Source organism: Brachionichthys hirsutus, unplaced genomic scaffold (assembly GCF_040956055.1).
Source record: "Brachionichthys hirsutus isolate HB-005 unplaced genomic scaffold, CSIRO-AGI_Bhir_v1 contig_440, whole genome shotgun sequence".
Taxonomy (NCBI): Eukaryota; Metazoa; Chordata; class Actinopteri; order Lophiiformes; family Brachionichthyidae; genus Brachionichthys; species Brachionichthys hirsutus.
The window spans coordinates 355,399-374,580 of record NW_027180346.1 but is presented as its reverse complement, the minus strand read 5'-3'; the positions used below and the strand labels follow the sequence as shown (position 1 = coordinate 374,580).

General features: G+C 41.1%; 2 protein-coding genes across 2 annotated transcripts; both read right to left on the bottom strand.

Moving 5' to 3' along the window:
- Positions 1-2,850: 2,850 nt before the first annotated feature.
- Positions 2,851-3,640, bottom strand: LOC137913819 (musculin-like). The gene is made up of 2 exons (XM_068757455.1): positions 3,218-3,640; positions 2,851-2,934 (listed from the first exon to the last, which is right to left on the bottom strand). Exons 1-2 carry the CDS (start codon positions 3,638-3,640, stop codon positions 2,851-2,853), a joined length of 507 nt encoding a protein of 168 aa, XP_068613556.1.
- A 2,526-nt stretch (positions 3,641-6,166) lies between these two features.
- On the bottom strand, positions 6,167-18,542 carry LOC137913811 (transient receptor potential cation channel subfamily A member 1-like). The gene is made up of 27 exons (XM_068757447.1): positions 18,447-18,542; positions 17,944-18,106; positions 17,218-17,393; positions 16,771-16,878; positions 16,495-16,603; positions 15,921-16,066; positions 15,124-15,260; positions 14,251-14,299; positions 13,162-13,261; positions 12,947-13,047; positions 12,347-12,522; positions 11,253-11,417; positions 11,013-11,127; positions 10,645-10,811; positions 10,238-10,328; positions 10,042-10,101; positions 9,869-9,961; positions 9,433-9,503; positions 9,112-9,268; positions 8,907-8,996; positions 8,503-8,672; positions 8,292-8,421; positions 7,961-8,143; positions 7,765-7,833; positions 6,931-7,032; positions 6,715-6,833; positions 6,167-6,410 (listed from the first exon to the last, which is right to left on the bottom strand). The coding sequence occupies exons 1-27, from the start codon at positions 18,540-18,542 to the stop codon at positions 6,209-6,211; spliced, it is 3,345 nt and encodes a 1,114-aa protein (XP_068613548.1). The 3' UTR covers positions 6,167-6,208.
- Positions 18,543-19,182: the final 640 nt, after the last annotated feature.

The following is a 19,182-nucleotide window of genomic DNA, read 5'->3' as shown; positions in this document are numbered from 1 at the left end:
ATAAAAAATAAGAATAAAACAAAAACAACGGGCTGGACACAGCAGATTTACCAGTCTCTCCGTGGGGAAGTGTATACAATTTTCAAAATAGTTATTCTGGGGTTTGCATATCCCACTTCTCATTATTGGTATTCAGGGATGGATATTAAATAACCAACACACTGAAAGTGGGCTTTGTAAGCTCACAGCTTCGGGTGGATTCCTGCAGGCTGTAAGGCCTAAAGTTAGCACTTTTGGGACAGCTACAAAGGCAGCCTCACCGAACCCCCGGATGTTGTCTTTGGACCCATAGTTCCTTCCTGTTCATGGAAATTGCTCTACAAAGGAATATATTTCAATTGTACCAAGAGAAAAGTTGGACTGCTTTGAGCATTGATGGTCGACAATGCGGTTTTATTATCAAAGCAATGTGCCGTATTTAATTAAATGTGTTAGACTAAAATGTGTTTTATTACTACCCAAGACAATATTTCTATGTGGAAAGTTAATTTCTTTCAGTAAATTGTCACAATCACTTGTTCATTTAACGTATTAAAACAATGCATTTTTGCTTCATGTGCACGCAGAAAAATAAATGCATTGTTCAGACTTTCAAATTTGTATTTATGTGCAAGTTCAAGAAAGCTCAAGTGTCAGTTTTGCAGAGAACAAAGTGAAGATATGCTGACCTCTGCTGGAAATATAGATGCTGGTTAAACAACTGCCACAAACCACGTGATAATTCAAAGATTTGAATTTCTGTGAAATTACATTTAATGAATTATCTCTAATGAAATATGTCATTTTGGAAATATTACAGTAATTGCGAATCTTGAAAGACAACAGAACAAAGAGATGCTGCACTTTAACAAGTGATTTTAACACATTTTCAGATGGTAATTTCACTTCTTTGTTTCTTTTTTACTTGTTAAAGGCACAGTTGTAATTAAAGTTTTAATTGCAATTACTATAGTACAGACACTTTATGTGTTTTGGGCTCCTTAATGTTTTAAACAATGCTTCTTACTTTCAGGTAAGCACTGCACCATTGAGGGTGTTGGTGTAACTTAATGGAATTGACTTTATTAAAAAAAAGCTAATTATCATCAGGGGTCTCTTAATGACCTGTTGGACATTATTATGATGTCTGCACATTTTTGTATTTTTTTTTACTGACTATGAACACCATGGGTTTGTTGCTCTAAGTTCACGACCCTCGCCACTAGATGTCGCTCATGTGACATTACAATCTGCATGAGAATGAAATAGAATACAGCAACACATTTCCCTTCAACAGCAATGCATGCGTTCCTCCAGCTTTGTCATAAATAAGCAGCTTTATCTGTGCAACACAAAAAGCTTCCCCTCCAGAGTTCTGCGATCGGATGAGTTGGACCCAAACCATCAGCGTTCTGTTGACATGATTGGATGAATGGAATCTCATTCTCTGCGCAGTAAACATGCACTCTGGTCATTTCCACCTTGCTTTCTCTCGGTGCCACATTTGGAGTTAATGATGCGCGGACAGAGACCACGCAGCCGAGTGTGAGAAGGCAGCTCATTAGATGTCCGGGGTCCAGCAGCAGTGGCTGGTTCCTCCCAGGAGAGTTCTGGGAAACTCACCAAACATGCCCAACAGCTGCGACTCTATACGTGAAGCTGATGAAAACTCTTCCTCTTTCTCCTTTCTCGTTTTTTTTCCTTCATCTCAAGCCTTTTGTGGGTCTTTCGGCCCAGACTGTCAGGGGCCCTGGGTGTCCCATCTATCCGTACTCACATCATTTTGGGATTTAGCTGAATATAAAGGCGCTGGTAGATTAAGAGATCACTCTCTGTCCACTAAGTGAGCATGTTTTTGAGCGTCTGTGCATGTTTGGCTCAGCGGCTGAACTTTTGACCAGCGCTTTGTTAAGTTAGTTGTTTTGACTGAAATGTGAACAACTGCACTTCTCCTGAAGACAGATATGACTTGTTATTTGATTAATAATGAAGTATATAGTGAGTAGAATGTTCTCAGCTTTTGAATTACCTTTAAATATCTGTTGAGAAATATACAATGCAAGGAATGTTTTGTTGCAAGAAGGAAGCCATTTTTTGTTGTTGTTGAGTACCAAATTGTGATTTTACGAAATGCACAATTGGGTTTTTTTTTGAATCAATGAATAACAGTGTTTGTCATTTCTTTTCTTTTTCACGACCACAATTATTAATCAGCCTCTGACTATTAAAAGTTCAAACATCCGATGCTTCAGTCAAATGAAAAGGCTAAGATTCATCAAATCAACAGGAAATTATGTGCTGCTAAATAGTTGAGGGAATTATTATTGTTATCATTATTTAATTTCAAACAAAATGACATTTGTTATCTGAAATGCAACATTAAAAGACAAACATCCCGCACACAATAAATACTGTGGATTTATAACAAAGCATAATCACTATTATATTATTCACAATAATGTCATATCAAAGTAAGAAAATAGACAATGTTTGAACTTGTGAGGTGATTTAGAGAACGGTTGTCCATACTGCCAACCGGCTGACCTCCCAAAACCTGGATTATACACATATGATAAATATTGGGACGCCTCTCAATAGTCAATAAAATTCAAGACAGCTGGTTAGAGGCAAGTTTCTATCCAAACAAAGGAAATGGTAAACATAATTATAATAATACAATGCTAAATCCAGCAAACATGCACATAAGGAAATATTTCAAATAAAATCGATCTTAGATTGTTTTAATTGATCGTGTTCTGAAATCGATGATCAGGTCACACAGGGAGAGCCGTGAGGGTGCAGACTATCTGGGCTCTGCACAGGAGGAGTCAGCATGTCGTCTGGCCTCCTGCTGTTTGCAGAGGGGGGGTCCTACGCTGTTGCTCCACAGAGTCTGACAGTGGATGAGATATCTTGGCTGTCCTCGGGTCGCCCTGTCATCATGAACGGCCAGGTCTGATACAGAGCAAAAGACAACACAGTTTAGCAGAAGAAGCAAACAGCACGTCTTCTCAGACTGAATATGAATTACAACAATCTGGATGGAGAGACTCTTTTTTTTTTTTTTTTTTTTGAAATGATGCTGCAGAAGTATTATTATAAAATATGTTTTTTTTTTGTCAAATTAAATTAGAAGGTCATTTTCAAATCTACAAACTCTATTAAAGTCACGTGTTGCTGTAATAAGTATAGTGTGATATTTCACTGCGGGACTTCTTTCCGTGTCGCGTCTTCATACCAAATTAACCGGGTGCGCAAAGCGGCTCTCGAACCGGTCGTCCTGAAGAAGCTGCCTCAGGTGAGAGATGTAGCTGGAGGCGAGGCGAAGCGTGTCTAACTTGGACAGCTTGGTGTCCGCCGGTACCCACGGCAGGCTCGTCTTGAGCCTGGAGAAGGCTTTGCTCAGCACTCTCATCCGCGCCCGCTCCCTGGCGTTGGCCGCGTTCCTCTGAGACTGTCGCGCCTCCTTCTGCTGGGTCTTGGAGAATATGCGCTCACGCGTGATCCGCCTCTCCGCGCCGTCATCCTCCTGATCCTCGTCCGAATACCGGACGGGGTTGTAGCAGGTAGTATTTCGTGCGCTCCTCTCCAAAGTGGCTTCAGTCCTTCTGTGACACGTCTCGTAATCCTCAGCATCACTTGCAGCAGAGCCGGTGGACATGGCTGCTCCACCTGCGCCTGCAGGGAGGCGGACACCAGAGACGCTTTTAGGGGACACAGCGGAGACAGGAAATGTCAGCTTGTTATTTAAGCTTTAAAGTTCCCATTTGGTAACCCTGCAACTTATTTCTCCTTGAGATGACAAACACTTCACCACAGAAGCATTTCATTGGAGTCCAGTCTGGAGACTGGTGCGCCCTCGAAAATGAAACATGCCTCCTTTCTTTGCTGCCCCTCTAATTTAAGGGTCCACGACTTGGCATCAGCACAGCTTTTTTTTTTAGTATTTCTCCTCCCCCTTTCTTCCCCAAACAACCATGAACCCAGCAGGACCACAATTCCTCAGTTACACCAATAAAGACTTCAGTTGCTCATCTGCAACTCAATGATTAAATGAATCCCTGCAAAATGAGCATCTAATTTTTAGTCAATCTGGTGAGGGGTGCAGTGAAATTGCAAAATAAATTTAATGATTAGCTTTGCGTAGCAGGAAAATTTACACAAATGTGTTGTTAGATTAATGGCAATCATAAAAACTATTGCGCAACTTGGTAAAGTACAAATCTATTTCCTAAAATAGTGAGCTTCACACATGTGATTTGGTAATAGAAATATCTCGAGGACCTTATCAAAAGTGCATAATCCTTCGCTGGTTTCACAGAGGGATTGGGTTTCTGCAGATGGAGCAGCCTTTCACACGCAGCCTGTGTGCACCAGGACCAGCTGTTGTCGTTCCCATGACATCTGGAGTGTTGGCATGACAGGGGTGTGGCATAGGCGAAGAGGCCCCTTTCTTCATTCCCATACAATCGCAAATATTTCTTACTGTTCATTTTCAAAGTTGTTTTATCCCTTCCAAAGTTGGCAGGTTCCACAGGGTAGCACGTTTCCAAGAGCAACTGTGAAGACCTTCTATGTTTTTGAGAGCAATTTGTCTGGATTAACGGAAAGTTGTGTGTCCATGCAGCTCCTGCAGCAGCCGCTCTACTTTCTCAAGATATTCCCAGAAAATCCCAAATTGCTGATTGCTATTACTACACATATTATGTGTGAAATTTAGATTCTTTTTTACAATGACAGCACAACTGCCAAGAATTACCCCAACAACAGCTGAGATCCACGCTTGATTTTTAGAAGTGGCTGTGCCAGTTACAAAATGGGAATTACTGTACTCTGCACTGTGCTGGTCAGAAATTGAGTCACTGTTCTGGAATTTATGCTCTTCTCACTGCTCAAATATCCCTTTTTTTTCACTCCCTAATCCAAGGACACATTTCCATGCTTACAAGTTGTTCACTTTGTCCATTATGCACAATTTCACAGGAAACTCAGACATCATCTGAACATGAGAGGGGTTTTAGCTCATCCATGCCAGTGTCATGAGGCTGAGATATCATATTGTGCTGTCGCTGCATCCATCAGTGAGGTGGATGGCATGACTTGAACATACAGGCTAAATAATTTACTCCCTTTCTTTCTTTTTTATACAACATGAAAAGGTACTCGCCACATGCCACACATTTCGACCATGTTTCATCTAGCAAGGGTGCTCATTCGTCATCCTGTAGATGCAAGCAAGAGCAGCAAACATTGACGAAAAACATCCGTGTCGCTGAAGATAACACGGATATTCGATTTGCCCTGGGAATAATTACACTCAGGGCCAACAGTAATAAAAAATCTTTTGAAACTTGCCTTGAAGGGAGACCTATCATTTGTCTATCAGCAAAGACTTTCAGGGGTCGTGACCCCTTGGTGGAGAAACAGAGGGACAGGTGCAAGCTCATGATGTCAGAGTGCTTTCTCCGCTTCTCTCCCCATGGTCTTTGATTTCCCAGGATCGCCACTGAGTGCACAAATCTGCTGAGATGCACAATCAAGGGGCAATAATCCATGAAGCATTGGGAAGTTTTCCCCATAGCCTGAATGGATTTACAAGACTTCTCAACAGAAACCAGATCAAAACATTTTCAAACTACAAAGAACCCAGAGATGAAGAAAATTCATTCATAGAGTAGTTTATTCAATCAGATTCTCTGATGTTCATGTCAGCAGCAAAATAATTAATAGCTTCATTTAGCAATATATGGAAATGAATAGATTCCTAATCCAAAATCCAGTTTAGGAATACAACCCTTCAATCTTCAATTTAACAGAAAGCAATTCAGTAATGAAAAAGCAAAACCCACACAGGAATACATTTCTATATTTTAACTGTTTACCTAATAAAGTGCGACGACTTTAATATTCAACGTCGACGGTTAAACACTGGCGTGAGTTCATAGCGCCGAGGATGTTACCATCTGAGTATACAAGAAAACATTTCATAATAATTAAAAACAATAATTCCACCTGAAGACATGCACTATTTAGATGCACATGCAGCTAAGACACCTCGATGAGTGCAGTTAATTCATTCAGTAGAGACTAGCGCTACATTTTGTAACTACTACAATTATATTGTCTAGTAGCCATAGATTAAATTATACCCTGCCTATTATAATGCAGTGATAATTAGTTGGTTTTTTTTGCTTGTTATGTTAAGATGCTTTATTGGTTCCCTTCGTCTTCATTTTGTTTTGGATTCGATGGCCTTCATCAGAGGGACCCACCGGGAAGCATGTCTGGCCCGTCTCAAAGATGGCCATATCCGGCCCCTGGCGGTTACAGGGCCGTCTGTCTCGTCCACTTCAGAGATGATCTCCATCTTCTGAATGATGAGCTTCAACAGGCTGTGCTGCTTCTCCAGATCGTTGGCCATCTCCTTCATCCTGAGCGCAGAAAACAAATGGATTACTGCTGGATGATATGTTGACACTTAATCTGGTTTGCATGCTGAAAGGTTCCATGTGATGCCTATTGCAGCACGAGATCCAGTCTTATCTTTATGACTTGGGTGCAAGCTCTATTTCATTATTACCACAAGGTGGCGCTAAATCATCAAAAACTAGTGTTAGATTATCAGGCGTTGAACTCCCAATGGAGCTCAGTGTAATTTATTTAAATAATAATGGCTACAAACACTTCACTCTCCAGCTCCAGTGACTTTCATTTGATCGTCCATGTGTGCTTTACCTGTTCTTCTGTTTTTTGAGTTCGTTCTGTATCACAGAGCAATTCTGGGATTTGGCCTGCATGCGAGCCCAGTTTTCATTTGGACCTTCATCACCTGTGATTAATTGCCTAAACAGAGTCTGTTAACAAGAGTGGTAAGTATTAGAAAAGTTACACAAATTAGCACAAACACAAATTAGTATGCCGTGCAAAATGTGGTTTACTTATATAGCATACCTTGGAGCAACTGCGATTAGGGTAGATGGTGACGGACGTCTTGTCTACGCGTTTGACAAACCAATAAGGCAACTTATCTTCCAGAGCAGTGTGGAGATCAATCTGGCATCAGAAAACCATGGAAAAGTTGGGTTACATAAAATAAACTAGAAAAGCATTCAGAGAGAAAACCTCAGCTAAGCATGGGGATTTACACCATAAATTAGTTTTACTTTTATTTCATTCACATGTTTAGATTCAGTGAACATAAAACATATCTTTAGCAATTGAATTCACATTGACATCAATAGTTCAGTAGTTATTCATAACCTCCTTGCCAGAGGTAGGGATATGTCAAATGCATGCATTTTATTATATATTATATATATATATATATATATATATATATATATATTCATTCATGGATCCACATGGCGATCCAGATCATAATTAGAGGTTATAAATTGCTCTTGTTATCTTCATATACCTACCATGAAAAGTAAAAGGGAATCGGAGTTGATTTGTTTTTGGAATCAATGTTTTCAATGTTAAATTTGTATATTTTTTTTCTGACCTCAATCTGGATCAGACCCAAAATACATTTTGCATTATAGTGCAAATCAAACCCATTTATGAATTGAATGCACATTTTACAATATATGGTTTTTATTTCAAAGCCTCAATTATAAGTAAATGGGAAAATCTGGATATTTGGGTTTTTTTTGTATCCAGACGAGTATCCGGATCATCAAGATGCATCCATTATTTTTTTTCCGTAAACCTTTTAAATGACAAAGAAACAAACAAACGGCGTCAAAAACAAAACTTCCTTGGCAGAAGTAATGAGAATCATACCTGCATGGCTATTCTTTTTAGAGCAGCAGTTCTTTGTACTTCGGCAATGTCCCCAACTGCCAAACCAATCTACGACACAAACAAAAGACAAACAGAGGATATTAACAAGCAGTTTGTAAGTTAGTAAGTAAGTTCGTAAGTTGTGCAAATAACAGTTGGTGAAAATGGATGCAGCTTTCTGTCAGAGCATATTTACCATTAGGTTCACCAGCAGTATTGGTATGAGCATAACAAAGTGCACAAAGACAGAATAAGACAGGATGCCAAAGGGTAGCTGTTTCTTCAGGTAAGTATCCAGGAAGTTATTTTGGTAGTTCAACTCCCCAACCGTCATCACAAAGGTTTGCATTATTGAGAGTGGCAGGCTTTGAAACTCTTTCTAAGGGGTGAAAACATTTGATTTATTTCACAAGTTAAATACTGTCACAATCCATTCTAATATAATATAATAAAACATGCAGTGTCAAAGCATAATTCTCATGTTAGTTCAAACAAATGCAATGAACTCCCCTAATTCACCCATTTACCTGGTTGAGCATCAGAGCGTAGAATGCCAAACTGAATGCAAGCACCAAGTAGAAGAAGACCATGATGACACGGACCATTGTCTTCATGATTTCCCAAAACATCACAACGTAGATGCCGACTCCCTCAAACCTGTAGAAGCAAGCGATTATCCCGTTTATTCTCATCACAAACATCATTTAGATGTGATGCAACGAAACCAGTGATCGATACCTTTGGAGATAGAGGAGAAAGCCAATCCAAGAGCTTAAAACTGCCAGCGCTCCCGCTTGCCAGTGTAAGGAACCCTCCAGATTGAGCATGGTGGGAATGATAAACAGAAGAGAGAGGATGGCCGACGTCCAGTCATTCTGGTTGGAATAATCCCTGAAGTAATTCCAGCGCTTAGAAGTGACAAGAAAAGGAAATATATTAATGCATGCATTTAGACAGAACAAATTCCTTTATGGAAGTATCAGGCGCAGAACGCTGTAAGTGATGTGTGAGGATCATTATGAAAACGTCTGAGGATGATCATCCGTCATGGCTGATTGCCGTCACGTCCACACAGACCTGGTGTTGAAACAGATTCCTCAGCACGTGCAACACATGAGGTAGAAAACCTTATGTAATAGTACCTGCTGTGATAGTTGTACCAGCTCCTTCAGTATGGCGTAGATGTTCATGACGAACACCATCATCATGGCGATGGTCAATACGAGACTTTGCTGTCGAATTGGAAACATTGAAATGTGTTTATATTTATGGAGCCATTTCACGTGGGCGTCTAACGTGATCATGCCAACGCCTTCAGCATTATGATCACTGACTGACGATCAGTACCTCAGTGAAAGACACGTGCACCATGGTGATATTGTGCTCGCCTGTAGAAGTCATGTTAGCAGAGGGCCTCAGAGTCACCATCAGGTGAGTCAGAGGCAACAGACCCATCAGGTACAAGAACATGTTAATGAAGTGAGCTTTGCTCCCATAAGCAAGCCTGCAAATGAAAACAGAGCAATGTCTAAATATTAGAGATGCACGATCCGGCAATGTGTTCAAAGCAGTCGTCAGAACCAATCCTCTTTGATGAGATCTGCTCCGTAGTCACAGGATATCACAATGAGATAGTTCACCCTCTGGGATGAAATCATAAATACGCACCACTTCATTGCTAGGTACTTTTTGCAGACTGGGTGGTTGAGGAGTTCAATGCGGTTGTATTTCACCATTGCCTGGACAAAAGGTAACACAAATGCAGTTTTCTATTGAAGCAAACAAACAAAAAACTTATATTCAATGATGAAAGCCCTTTAATGGGACACCAGTCTCGGTTAGCAGAGAAAAGAAAAATGTAGTTATTATCACTACAGACGGTTGAACAACAGCGCCACCACTGTGGATGGATAGGGCAATCCTTGTAAGATACAGTAGGTATGTAAAATGATGGTGAATGGTTCAACCCACATCATACTTGAGGGTGATGCAGAATTGTAGTAGAACACTTCTAATTTATGGAATACAGTTTTCATATTGAAATAAACTATTGTAATAATTCCAAAATTAAATTTCCTTTAAACAAAAAAAAGAAGAAGCTTACATTGAGTGCAGCTAGTGGCTGAATCCTCTGGGTCTTGTCAAGTGTCAGCCTTGATGCTATGGGCGCTTGAAGCCATACAAAATCGTATTCAATCTATATACAAAAAAAGACAATTTAGATTCATAATTTTACAGAAGTAGTAAGTATTGATTATGCAATGTACAGCTGATTACATGATATTCAGAACTGTTGAGATCATGATCAGATTCAGTTACACAGGAGTCCAGGAGGTGCTGATGAGAAATTGCAAATACACAGTGGAAAGAGAGCAGAGCAACACTTATTCAGATCACTTTGTACATCATAAAACTGCAGAAGGTGAAAATGTATGATGACTTATGTGCACATGTTTGTTTTGTCAGCAACAACCTTATGTGTCTCAGGAAGAAACTCAATCATATCTAGCACTGGACTTCGCTGACCAGAGCCAGGCATGAATAATATCAGTGCCTCGTAACGTCTGTAAAAGAAGAAAGAAAGAAAAAGCTCATTAATAACAAAGCAAACATGTGCAGACTTTAAACATTTTGCACTTTGGAGCAACCTCAATTTGAGGGGGGAAAAAGTGACTCCAAATTGATAGTTAGTTTTCCTGAAATAGTCAGGCTCACAAAGAGGAAAGTAGGTCTGTCTCTCTTTAGCGAATGAAAAGCTGATCTTTATGAGACACATGCGGCCTCCATGACAACACTGAAATGATAGATTCACAGATCTCAAACGCGGCATGAAATATGTTACAAAGTGAGAAAAGAATGCAGAGTTTCATAAGAACATGCCTTTCGCTGTCAATTACAGCGTTGACCACGTCTTTCTTCCCACTTTGCAGAGCTTCGTGGAGGAACGACGCGTCATTCCTGTTTAATACGATCTCTGCTCCCCGTGTCATCAGGAGCTTGACAGCAGCCACATGCCCCTCCCTTGCTGCAATGTGGAGTGCAGTATTCTGATATATCAATACAGAGCGGGGGGGGGGGGCACTGTGTTAATTATAGAACAGCAACGTGTGTATTATTCAAAGCTGATGGACATATTAGGGTGCTAGTGTTTTTTGAGGAATGATTAATGATCTGCAAACCCTAAAGTCTCAAAAGCCTTTATAGAAAATTGGTGTAAAATCAAATAAAGATGATGCGGTAACTCCTACCCCATCCTCGTCCGTTTTATCTAGGAGTTTCGGATTGGCTGACAGGAGACGCTCCATAGTTTGTGTGTATCCTGCAGAGGCAGCGTGGTGCACACAAGTCCAGCCTTTGTAATCACTGCGAAGACGACGTGAACAAAATGCAGAGTCGTAACAAGTGTGGAAAAAGCAGACGCTGCAACGCTTTACAAATATAAATGCAAAAAGGACTTTTTGCACATGTATGTTCATCCATGTCTTTACCTGTGAAGGAGAGCCCCTTTGCGCAGAAGCAGCTCCACCACCTTGGCGTGCCCTTCCTTTGAAGCCAGATGGAGCGGTGTCAGGCCTCGCTCGTCACCTTCATTCAGCAGACGAGAGTCTTTGATGGTCTCCAACAGTCGTTGACACGTGTTGATGCGGCCATACCTTAAAGAAGAGATGAACGAGGAGAAGCTTGGAGAGAGTGGAGATGTTTTCCTCACTCGGCCCACTCCCCCTGCAGAGCATTTGCATCCCTCTCAGAAAACACATCTTGCTGTTACAGTACTTGAAATAGTAGGTAAAATATATTTTTAAAACGTTTTGTGTGTTAATGACAAACTGTGAACAGCTTAAAACCGAAGGAACCTTTGATCCTTTTTGCCTCCTCTTAAGGAGCTCACCAGCATGTAGTCTGAGAGATGGGACTTGTGGGAAATGGGATGACGCGTCTACAATGGCTGGCATACAACATTATATCATGGCCTCGCATGCACTCTTTCAATTGACTGTACATGATAGAAAAATCAATGGCAGCGATGTTAAATGTCCACTCATTGCAGACCGTTGGTAACATTTCTTTACATGTGCCTCGCTAATTTAATTCTATTCTAGTGACTATTCCTTTGGGTCAACTTATGATAGGTGTGTCATGGAAATGAATCATCAAAAGTGCAGGCATCGCTCACCGAATTATAACTGCAGTGAGGTAATGGTTTTAAATATAGGAGCATCGCTCATTTTTCATCTGGACATTGTTATTCAATTACAGAAATAAAAGTCTTGGGTTTTTGGAAGATCGTTAGTCAACGTCCTCCGAAGACGGAATTTTACCGTTCCACAGCAACGCAGGGCAACTCGTGGGATACAAGGCAGAAGGTGTGATTGTATGTTTTATGAAATTAAATGTTTTAGATTGAGTGTGTGTACTCAACAAGTGTATACAGTACACTACATCCCACACTGATTCAATGTCAGCTGCACCGACATTGCCGGTCCTATTTAGATCAAATTAGCGAAGCCTGAGTGAATTTTAGAGGAAATCATTCTAAGCAAGTAATGTTTAATTCAATAGCTCGGGAAGTAATCAAACTCACTGAGCAGCAAAGTGCAGGGCGGACTTCTTGTCTTTGGACTTGCACGAGAGGCCCACTTGCCCTGAGAGGCCGAGCATGTTCTTGACTGAGTGATGGCTACCGAGTCTGCAGGCGTAGTGGAGTGGGGTGCACCCCTCGTTATCCTCACAGCTCAGCAATGCCTTCACACTATTAGACTGAAGACAGACACATCATATGTTTTAAACTGTGGGACATGCATTAAAAAAAAAAGCACAAAGGTTTTCAGAATGCTGCGTATCTTCTACCCAAAATACAGTTACCCAATAGTAAACGCAAGAACATGCTCAAATACTAAGATTATATACTTATAAAATAGTGTAATGGTATTTGTTAATAGATATGGATTATATAAATGTCAGTCTTCTTCTATGGCTCATTTTGAGCTCCGTGTAACGCTCAATGATTAAAAGGCTTAGGGAGAGAACGAGGAACTTCATCTGTTGCACTTTATCCCTGCAGCTAGGCTGCAGGCACGTTGATCAAGGACAGGGTAGTAATTCAATTTCAATTTAATGAGATTTTTTGTCATGCAGCGTTTTTGTGATGAGTCACAAAGATGCAAAAACCATCTGATGGTACCTGCAGTACATCCTCTGGGAGATTCTTCAGACCCTTTGGCTGCAGAATGGTCAGGTGAAGAAAGTTGCAACCGCATCCGTCTCTCACACTTAGATTTGCCCCTAAAAGACATAAACACACAATGAGTGTGTGCAACCAGCTTGATCAGATATTTTAAAATTTAATACAAGTGCATAAAAATAAGAGAGGGTAGTGCAGTAAGACACAGAGATCACCTTTGGACAGTAGCAGGGTGACAGTTTTCCATGCTCCACAGCTCGTAGCCAGCAGTAAGGGAGAGCTTCCTTTACAATCAATGGCATTGAGGTCTGCACCCTAATGCCAAGATACATAATGCACATTAACTAATGACCATCCGGAAACCCTTCTGGATACAAAGAAAATAAGAATTTTCCTCATTTACTTATAATGTAGGAGTTTTAAAAATCCTATCTTGTAAAATATGCATTCAATTCACTCACCAAAAATCACAGTCATAAAGGGGTATGGTATATACTATCATGCAAAATGTCTTCTGGATCTGATCCAGAATGAGGTCAGGAAAGAATATAACATTTTATGGATTTTCATGGATTCAAAAATCAGTTAAAAACAAACTCTGATTCACTTTTCATTGTTGGTGTATAAAGATGAACCTTTTGATGATGGTCCAGATCACCATGGGGATGGTGAAAATCCAATAAGAGGAGGTCCTCGCTCTCAGAGTGCTTTTCCAGTTTATAAGTGCAGCAGCCACATATTCAAATTAATTAGAAGATGAACACTATAGACATTATTGATCCTCATTTATTATTTTTTTAATCTGTCCAAATCCATTTAAATCTAATATTGTGTTCTCTGCAATTAATTAGTTTCTAGTATCAATGTGAGGATGTAATAAACACACTCAATGCAAACAGGGATATTTCCTGATGCAGTGTTTGCTAACAGAATGAGTTGAGAGGAAATAAACTTGTACTGCAGCTTTCTCCTAGCAACACTTCTCTTAAACCCCCCCCAGGAGCAATTCATGCAAGAGGTCTGCTTAAAGTTTAAAACAGTATTTGGCACAACTCAATGGAAAAAACCCACATGCAGCCAGTATTGTAGCAAAATCACAAAATAAAATCTAAGGAGCGCTGATGTAAAACTTTATAATGTGGCATTTAATTTGCATCTATTAAACTTGCAGTTCGGTCAATATTGATAATAAACTCCTGATACGATGGGAATCTCATGTACATAACAGCTGTGGTGTGTGTGTGTGTGTGTGCGTGCATGTGTGTGCGTGTGTGTGCATGTGTGTGCATGTGTTCTTTATTTACCGAATAAATGAGGTACTCTGCCAGCTCTGCGTGGTCAAAAATTGTAGCCCTGGAAAAGCAAACACAGTTGTTGTAAAACCGGTTCCACGGCATGTGATTTTGTGAGTCGAGGTCTTGCCGCTACTGTCACAAGTCAAACCAGGTCAAGCCCCTAAAATCCTGCATGTCAGGATACGGTATGACACCAAAGTAGTTTGTGGTTTCCAGCCATTGTTTCCAGGACAAGCATAATCAGGAGAGGAGAGGAGAGGCCATACCAAAATATCAAAAACCTCAAATGTATTTTGTGTTTGTGGCAATGTTGAGCTGTTAAACTGGCACTACGAGAAATGGCGTTACTTGTTAAATTATATTTCTCAGTGGCGGGTGATGATGAGTCTGATAGCTTTCACGGAGTGTTGCTCCTTTATTGCTCAGTTCGTGTGGGAGTATTAAGACAAAGTAAGTCAAGCATTTAAAATGCTAAAGCGCAGTTTGAGCTAAAAGTGCTAAAGATCACAATAATGATGCAACTACTACTATACAGAAATGTGTTCGCAGGGCCGACAGAAGTACGGCACAGCAATGATATTGCATTGCAATTACTGGACTGATGCCTTCAATGTCCTTGCTGCAGTTGAATAATGACACGAGTTAACTTGATATAAAACTATGTCCAAGGGTGAGAATGGCATGTAAGTAAATGGAGTGTGAATGCATGTTTATATGCATGGCTGAGCTTTGTTACTCAAACACAGATGTATATATGTGACTATATTGAAGTAGTAAACACATAAAGTATTAAAACAGAAGGCAACTGTGAGTTTATTCATGATCACATGTTAAAGCGATGATTCAGTAGCTTGACTCAGATAATCAAGGGGTGGAGCCAACCTGTGCAGAGGAGTCTGATTGGCTCCATCGGGCAGGTTGATGATGTCTTCCACTTGGTCGAAGGAGGACAGCATCAACTTGACGACTTCCGTGTTACCCTGGGTGCAGGCCAAATGAAGCGGCGTGGACTTGTCATTCTGCCCAAACACAAACACAGACGCATTATGAATAATAAATAATGAATCAATGCAATGAATATTCGCAAGCTCTTTAAGGACGATTGTGTGTGCGCCGCTCAGAGATGCTGTGACACACGCAGTACGGGAGAGCAGAACAAACACCCACTCACACGAACAACGTGTACACTAGCACACATGCATATTGCAGTCTTCCCCAGTGTAGCATTAGCAAAGTATATCCCAGACTTACTGGCTGAACACAAGGAACTGCAACGCAAGCTTTTAATGAGATAACCAAGACTGGCGGGAGGAGGCCGGTGATCACTCGGAGGCAATTTGTACCAATTCTGCAGAACAAAGCTATTACTCACTATTCCAGCTGCATTTCTGGCCACTAGCCCAGAGCTGGGCATGATGAGCCCTCCCAGATGGGCATAATAAAACTGATCCGCTCTAGCATACAGAGACCTTTGCTAAATTTGCATGAGTAGGCAAATGAGACAGGATGACAACGTGTCCACTGGATGGACGGAAAGTAAACAGCAAGGTTTCCAATCCTGCTCCCGGGTGTGTATATGATCTAACAATTTGGTAGGAAAAACCCACAAGCAAATACATAAAAAGAAATGTAGAGATTTACATTCTGAATGTGAAATTTCCTCTGTGATACACAGATACCTGTTGCTGGTCAACTTTGGCGCCTTTTGCGATGCAGAGACGGATGGTTTCGATGTTCCCTCCACGTACAGCCAGATGGAGAGGGCTGCTCTTGGACTTGTCCAGATAGTTGACATGTGATTGGATGTCATGGCCAAGCTCCTCTCCTGCCAGAGGGGAGGAGAATAGTGTTTGTGAACAATCTACTGTGTACATGTTAGGAACATAATAAAGGATTCCGGTACTTTGATTTGACCTCACTTGTTTAACCCAGTCCGAGGTACTTTAGTTGTTAGTGAACGGAGTATAAGATTAATACCCAATAACGCCCTTCGTGACTAATCACACATGTGTCATTAATCATTTGTGCTCTGACTGAAACTTCCACCAACTAGACAAGATTAACTAAACAGACCTCCCACCGTGGGTAAACATACTGTCAGTTTGTGGCATATGGTCTATGCAAAAAGGCAGCACAAGCATTTTCCAACTAAACATCTGTTGAACGATTGCAGTGTCTCATCTAATGAGAAGCTTTGCTGGAAAGCTTTTTCAGCATCATCAACACCCAATGTTTGGATTCTTTTTATCGTACCGGCCTTCAGGATCACCTCCATGGCTTTCTTTGCGCCGGCGAAGGCTGCAGCATGGATGGCGAAATGGCCGAGCTTGTTCCGGCGACAAAGTCTTGCTCCATGCTTTAACTTTAAAAGACAGGAAAATGGATGGAGAGACAGAGCTGCTGCCAGTCGGTCCGCAAAACCACTACATAATCAGCTTTGCACAGCCGGACATTTATCCTTTACAGACTGTGGACGGGAAACGACAAAAATGACAGACGCGAGTTTGAATGTGTTGCTATTGTACGCACCAATATGCTGAGCGCTTCACAGTTATTGATGGAGCACGCCAGCATCACCGAGGTGTTCCCCAGGTCCCCTTCTAGATTGCTGTCTGTGGCACTGTAGGACAGCAAAAGCTACAGCAAGCGAAACACAGCATCAGCATCCAGTTTCTGTCCTCAGCTCTCTCACATACTTTATACATCCTCATCCTTTCATCCACCACGACACAGTTAATGGATGACAACCAAATGCTTTGAGGATGATTGGAACGTTATGATTCTGGTTTTGTTATGTGTGCATTTATGAGACTTTAAAAAAAAATATTTTTTTATAAAGGAGGTTCGGATGAAGGATTATCTCAGAGTTGACAAGCATTTCCACATCTTGAAAATCTCTCTGTAGTTGAACTTAAAAATCAAAATCAAAATCAAAGGAGTAATTCTGTACAAGAGTAGTTGGTTCATCTTCCTCACCTCCACCAGGCTGTTGTGTCCGAGACTGATGGCCACATGCAGAGGTGATAGAAGCGCCCTGTTGAGGATGTTGGGGTCGGCGCCAAGGTCCAGAAGAGCCCCGCAGCTCGCTGCCTTGTTCTTCTCCACGGCCCAGTGGAGCGGCGTATCGCCCTGCTCATCACAGCTGTTCAGCTCTGGGAGGGGATTCAGCAGTACAGGCAATTACACATGTAAATTCATTACTCAGCCATGCCTGTAAATACAGTGTAGTCATCTGCTCTAAGTACACAGACAGTACACACTACTGGGGTGTTCACACTGAAGCCAAAACAATAACTGGTACCATAGATAGATCATACAAGGGCTGGTAGTCAGTGACAACAGTAAATTGAATTGAACTTGTATCTCTTGAAACCGTCACCGCCACTATCATCTGCTCTCGGAAAGAATCCGAGTCGGGTGGCAAAGAGGAAAAAGTGAGGGAAGCAAAAGTTAACATCAGCTTTCACTGCAGCAAACACGGATGTCTCTGATGTGAAGTGACGAGGTTTGATTCTGGATTCATAACACGTTTTCCAAATCATAAACAGAACAAATGTTAACTAATTATTCATCGTGATGGGGTGGGCGGCGAACCTTCTGCTGCGTCGCTGCCTCCGACTTGTATAGACTTTAAAATAAGATACCTACAATTTTAAAAGTGCTCGACTGTAAACTGTGATCAAAGACCGAGGCCGGGCCCACCCTGCGGATCTCTGACGGTGGCGATGAACTGGATCAGAGTGATGCAGCCTCTGGCAGCAGCGTGATGAAGGGGACTGGCGTCACATTCATCTTTTTCACTCAGGACCTCTGGGCTCTTCTTCACCAAGTTCTCCAGGAGAGTCAGGTCACCCTTCTCTGCCAACTAGATGACAAATAGAAAGCGATACACACAAGGAGAGAGATGAGACATTGAGAGCTTGTATACATTTCCATTTGTCTCTAAGTGTACCACAGAACACACAGTGGGGGTTAGTGATTTTGAACTTATCAGTGTCTTGTTTCTGTCATAATGCATGGCAGGACGTCTTCAGCGTTAATTATTTAAGTACAAGTCCTGCTCATCAATTAACATTATTGATCTGCACTAAGGTTTTTCATGGCCACTATTCAGTACAGCGCTTTTCTTAAAACCTTAAGACATTAAAATCCATCTTTTGTATCTGTTGTTATAGTGAAAGTTATATATTTAGGGACAAACTTACCTCAAATATATTAAGGTTTGCCAGGGTTGGATCTTCATCCTCTATCACATACATATAACAACTGGTCTGTCGAGCCACCTCCCTGCCGAAGTTCATTCCTGCATTGATGCTCACTGGCAAGTCTCCAGACATAACCAACACAAAAAGAGAATTAAATCCATTTCGATTATATGTGTTTCATTAATTGGGGCATTTTGTAATTTGCATTTCGCTGTGCAGTAAAAACCTCAATGTCATTTTCAAAAATATCTTCTAAACTAATATACCTAATATTTGAAAAGTATTTCATTTTAAATTACACGTTTGTGGAATCCATATTTTCAGCTGGAGCTAATACCAGAGAGACAATATGCCACTGTATTTGTCTAAAATCAGGTGAGTCACTTCCTGTCAGGCTCATTCACCATCAAGTGCTGGCTTTGATTTGTGTTCTGCATAAGCAAAGAACCCATTTGTATAGATATATCCCATAAGCTAAAAGGTACATGGTCCACATAGGATCATGCATAACCAAGGCAAACTTCAGAGGAGAGTCTGATAAATGTTTTTTATTTGAAGGTCTGCAGTTCGTATTTTAGGGTTTTTGCTACAATAAAGTTCTACAATAAAAGACAAAGACGCCCTAGAATCAGCGAAGTCATATAGCGCCTGATTTATGAGCTGGAAGAACAGCGTTTCATGTGACCAAGAGGGCGCATACTGCCTTAAGCCATACTCTCCTCTTGCCATGAGGGGA

Bases quoted from the DNA above. Each gene is read 5' to 3' on its own strand.
- LOC137913819 (XM_068757455.1), bottom strand. From the start codon at position 3,640: ATGTCCACCGGCTCTGCTGCAAGTGATGCTGAGGATTACGAGACGTGT. The intron at 2,935-3,217 runs GTATGAAGACGC...GCTCTGTATCAG, and splicing joins TTGCGCACCCGGTTAATTTG to ACCTGGCCGTTCATGATGAC.
- LOC137913811 (XM_068757447.1), bottom strand. From the start codon at position 18,542: ATGAACTTCGGCAGGGAGGTGGCTCGACAGACCAGTTGTTATATGTAT. The intron at 11,128-11,252 runs GTAAAGACATGG...TCGTCTTCGCAG, and splicing joins AAAGGGGCTCTCCTTCACAG to TGATTACAAAGGCTGGACTT. The intron at 10,102-10,237 runs GTTGTTGCTGAC...ATTTCTCATCAG, and splicing joins TTCTTCCTGAGACACATAAG to CACCTCCTGGACTCCTGTGT.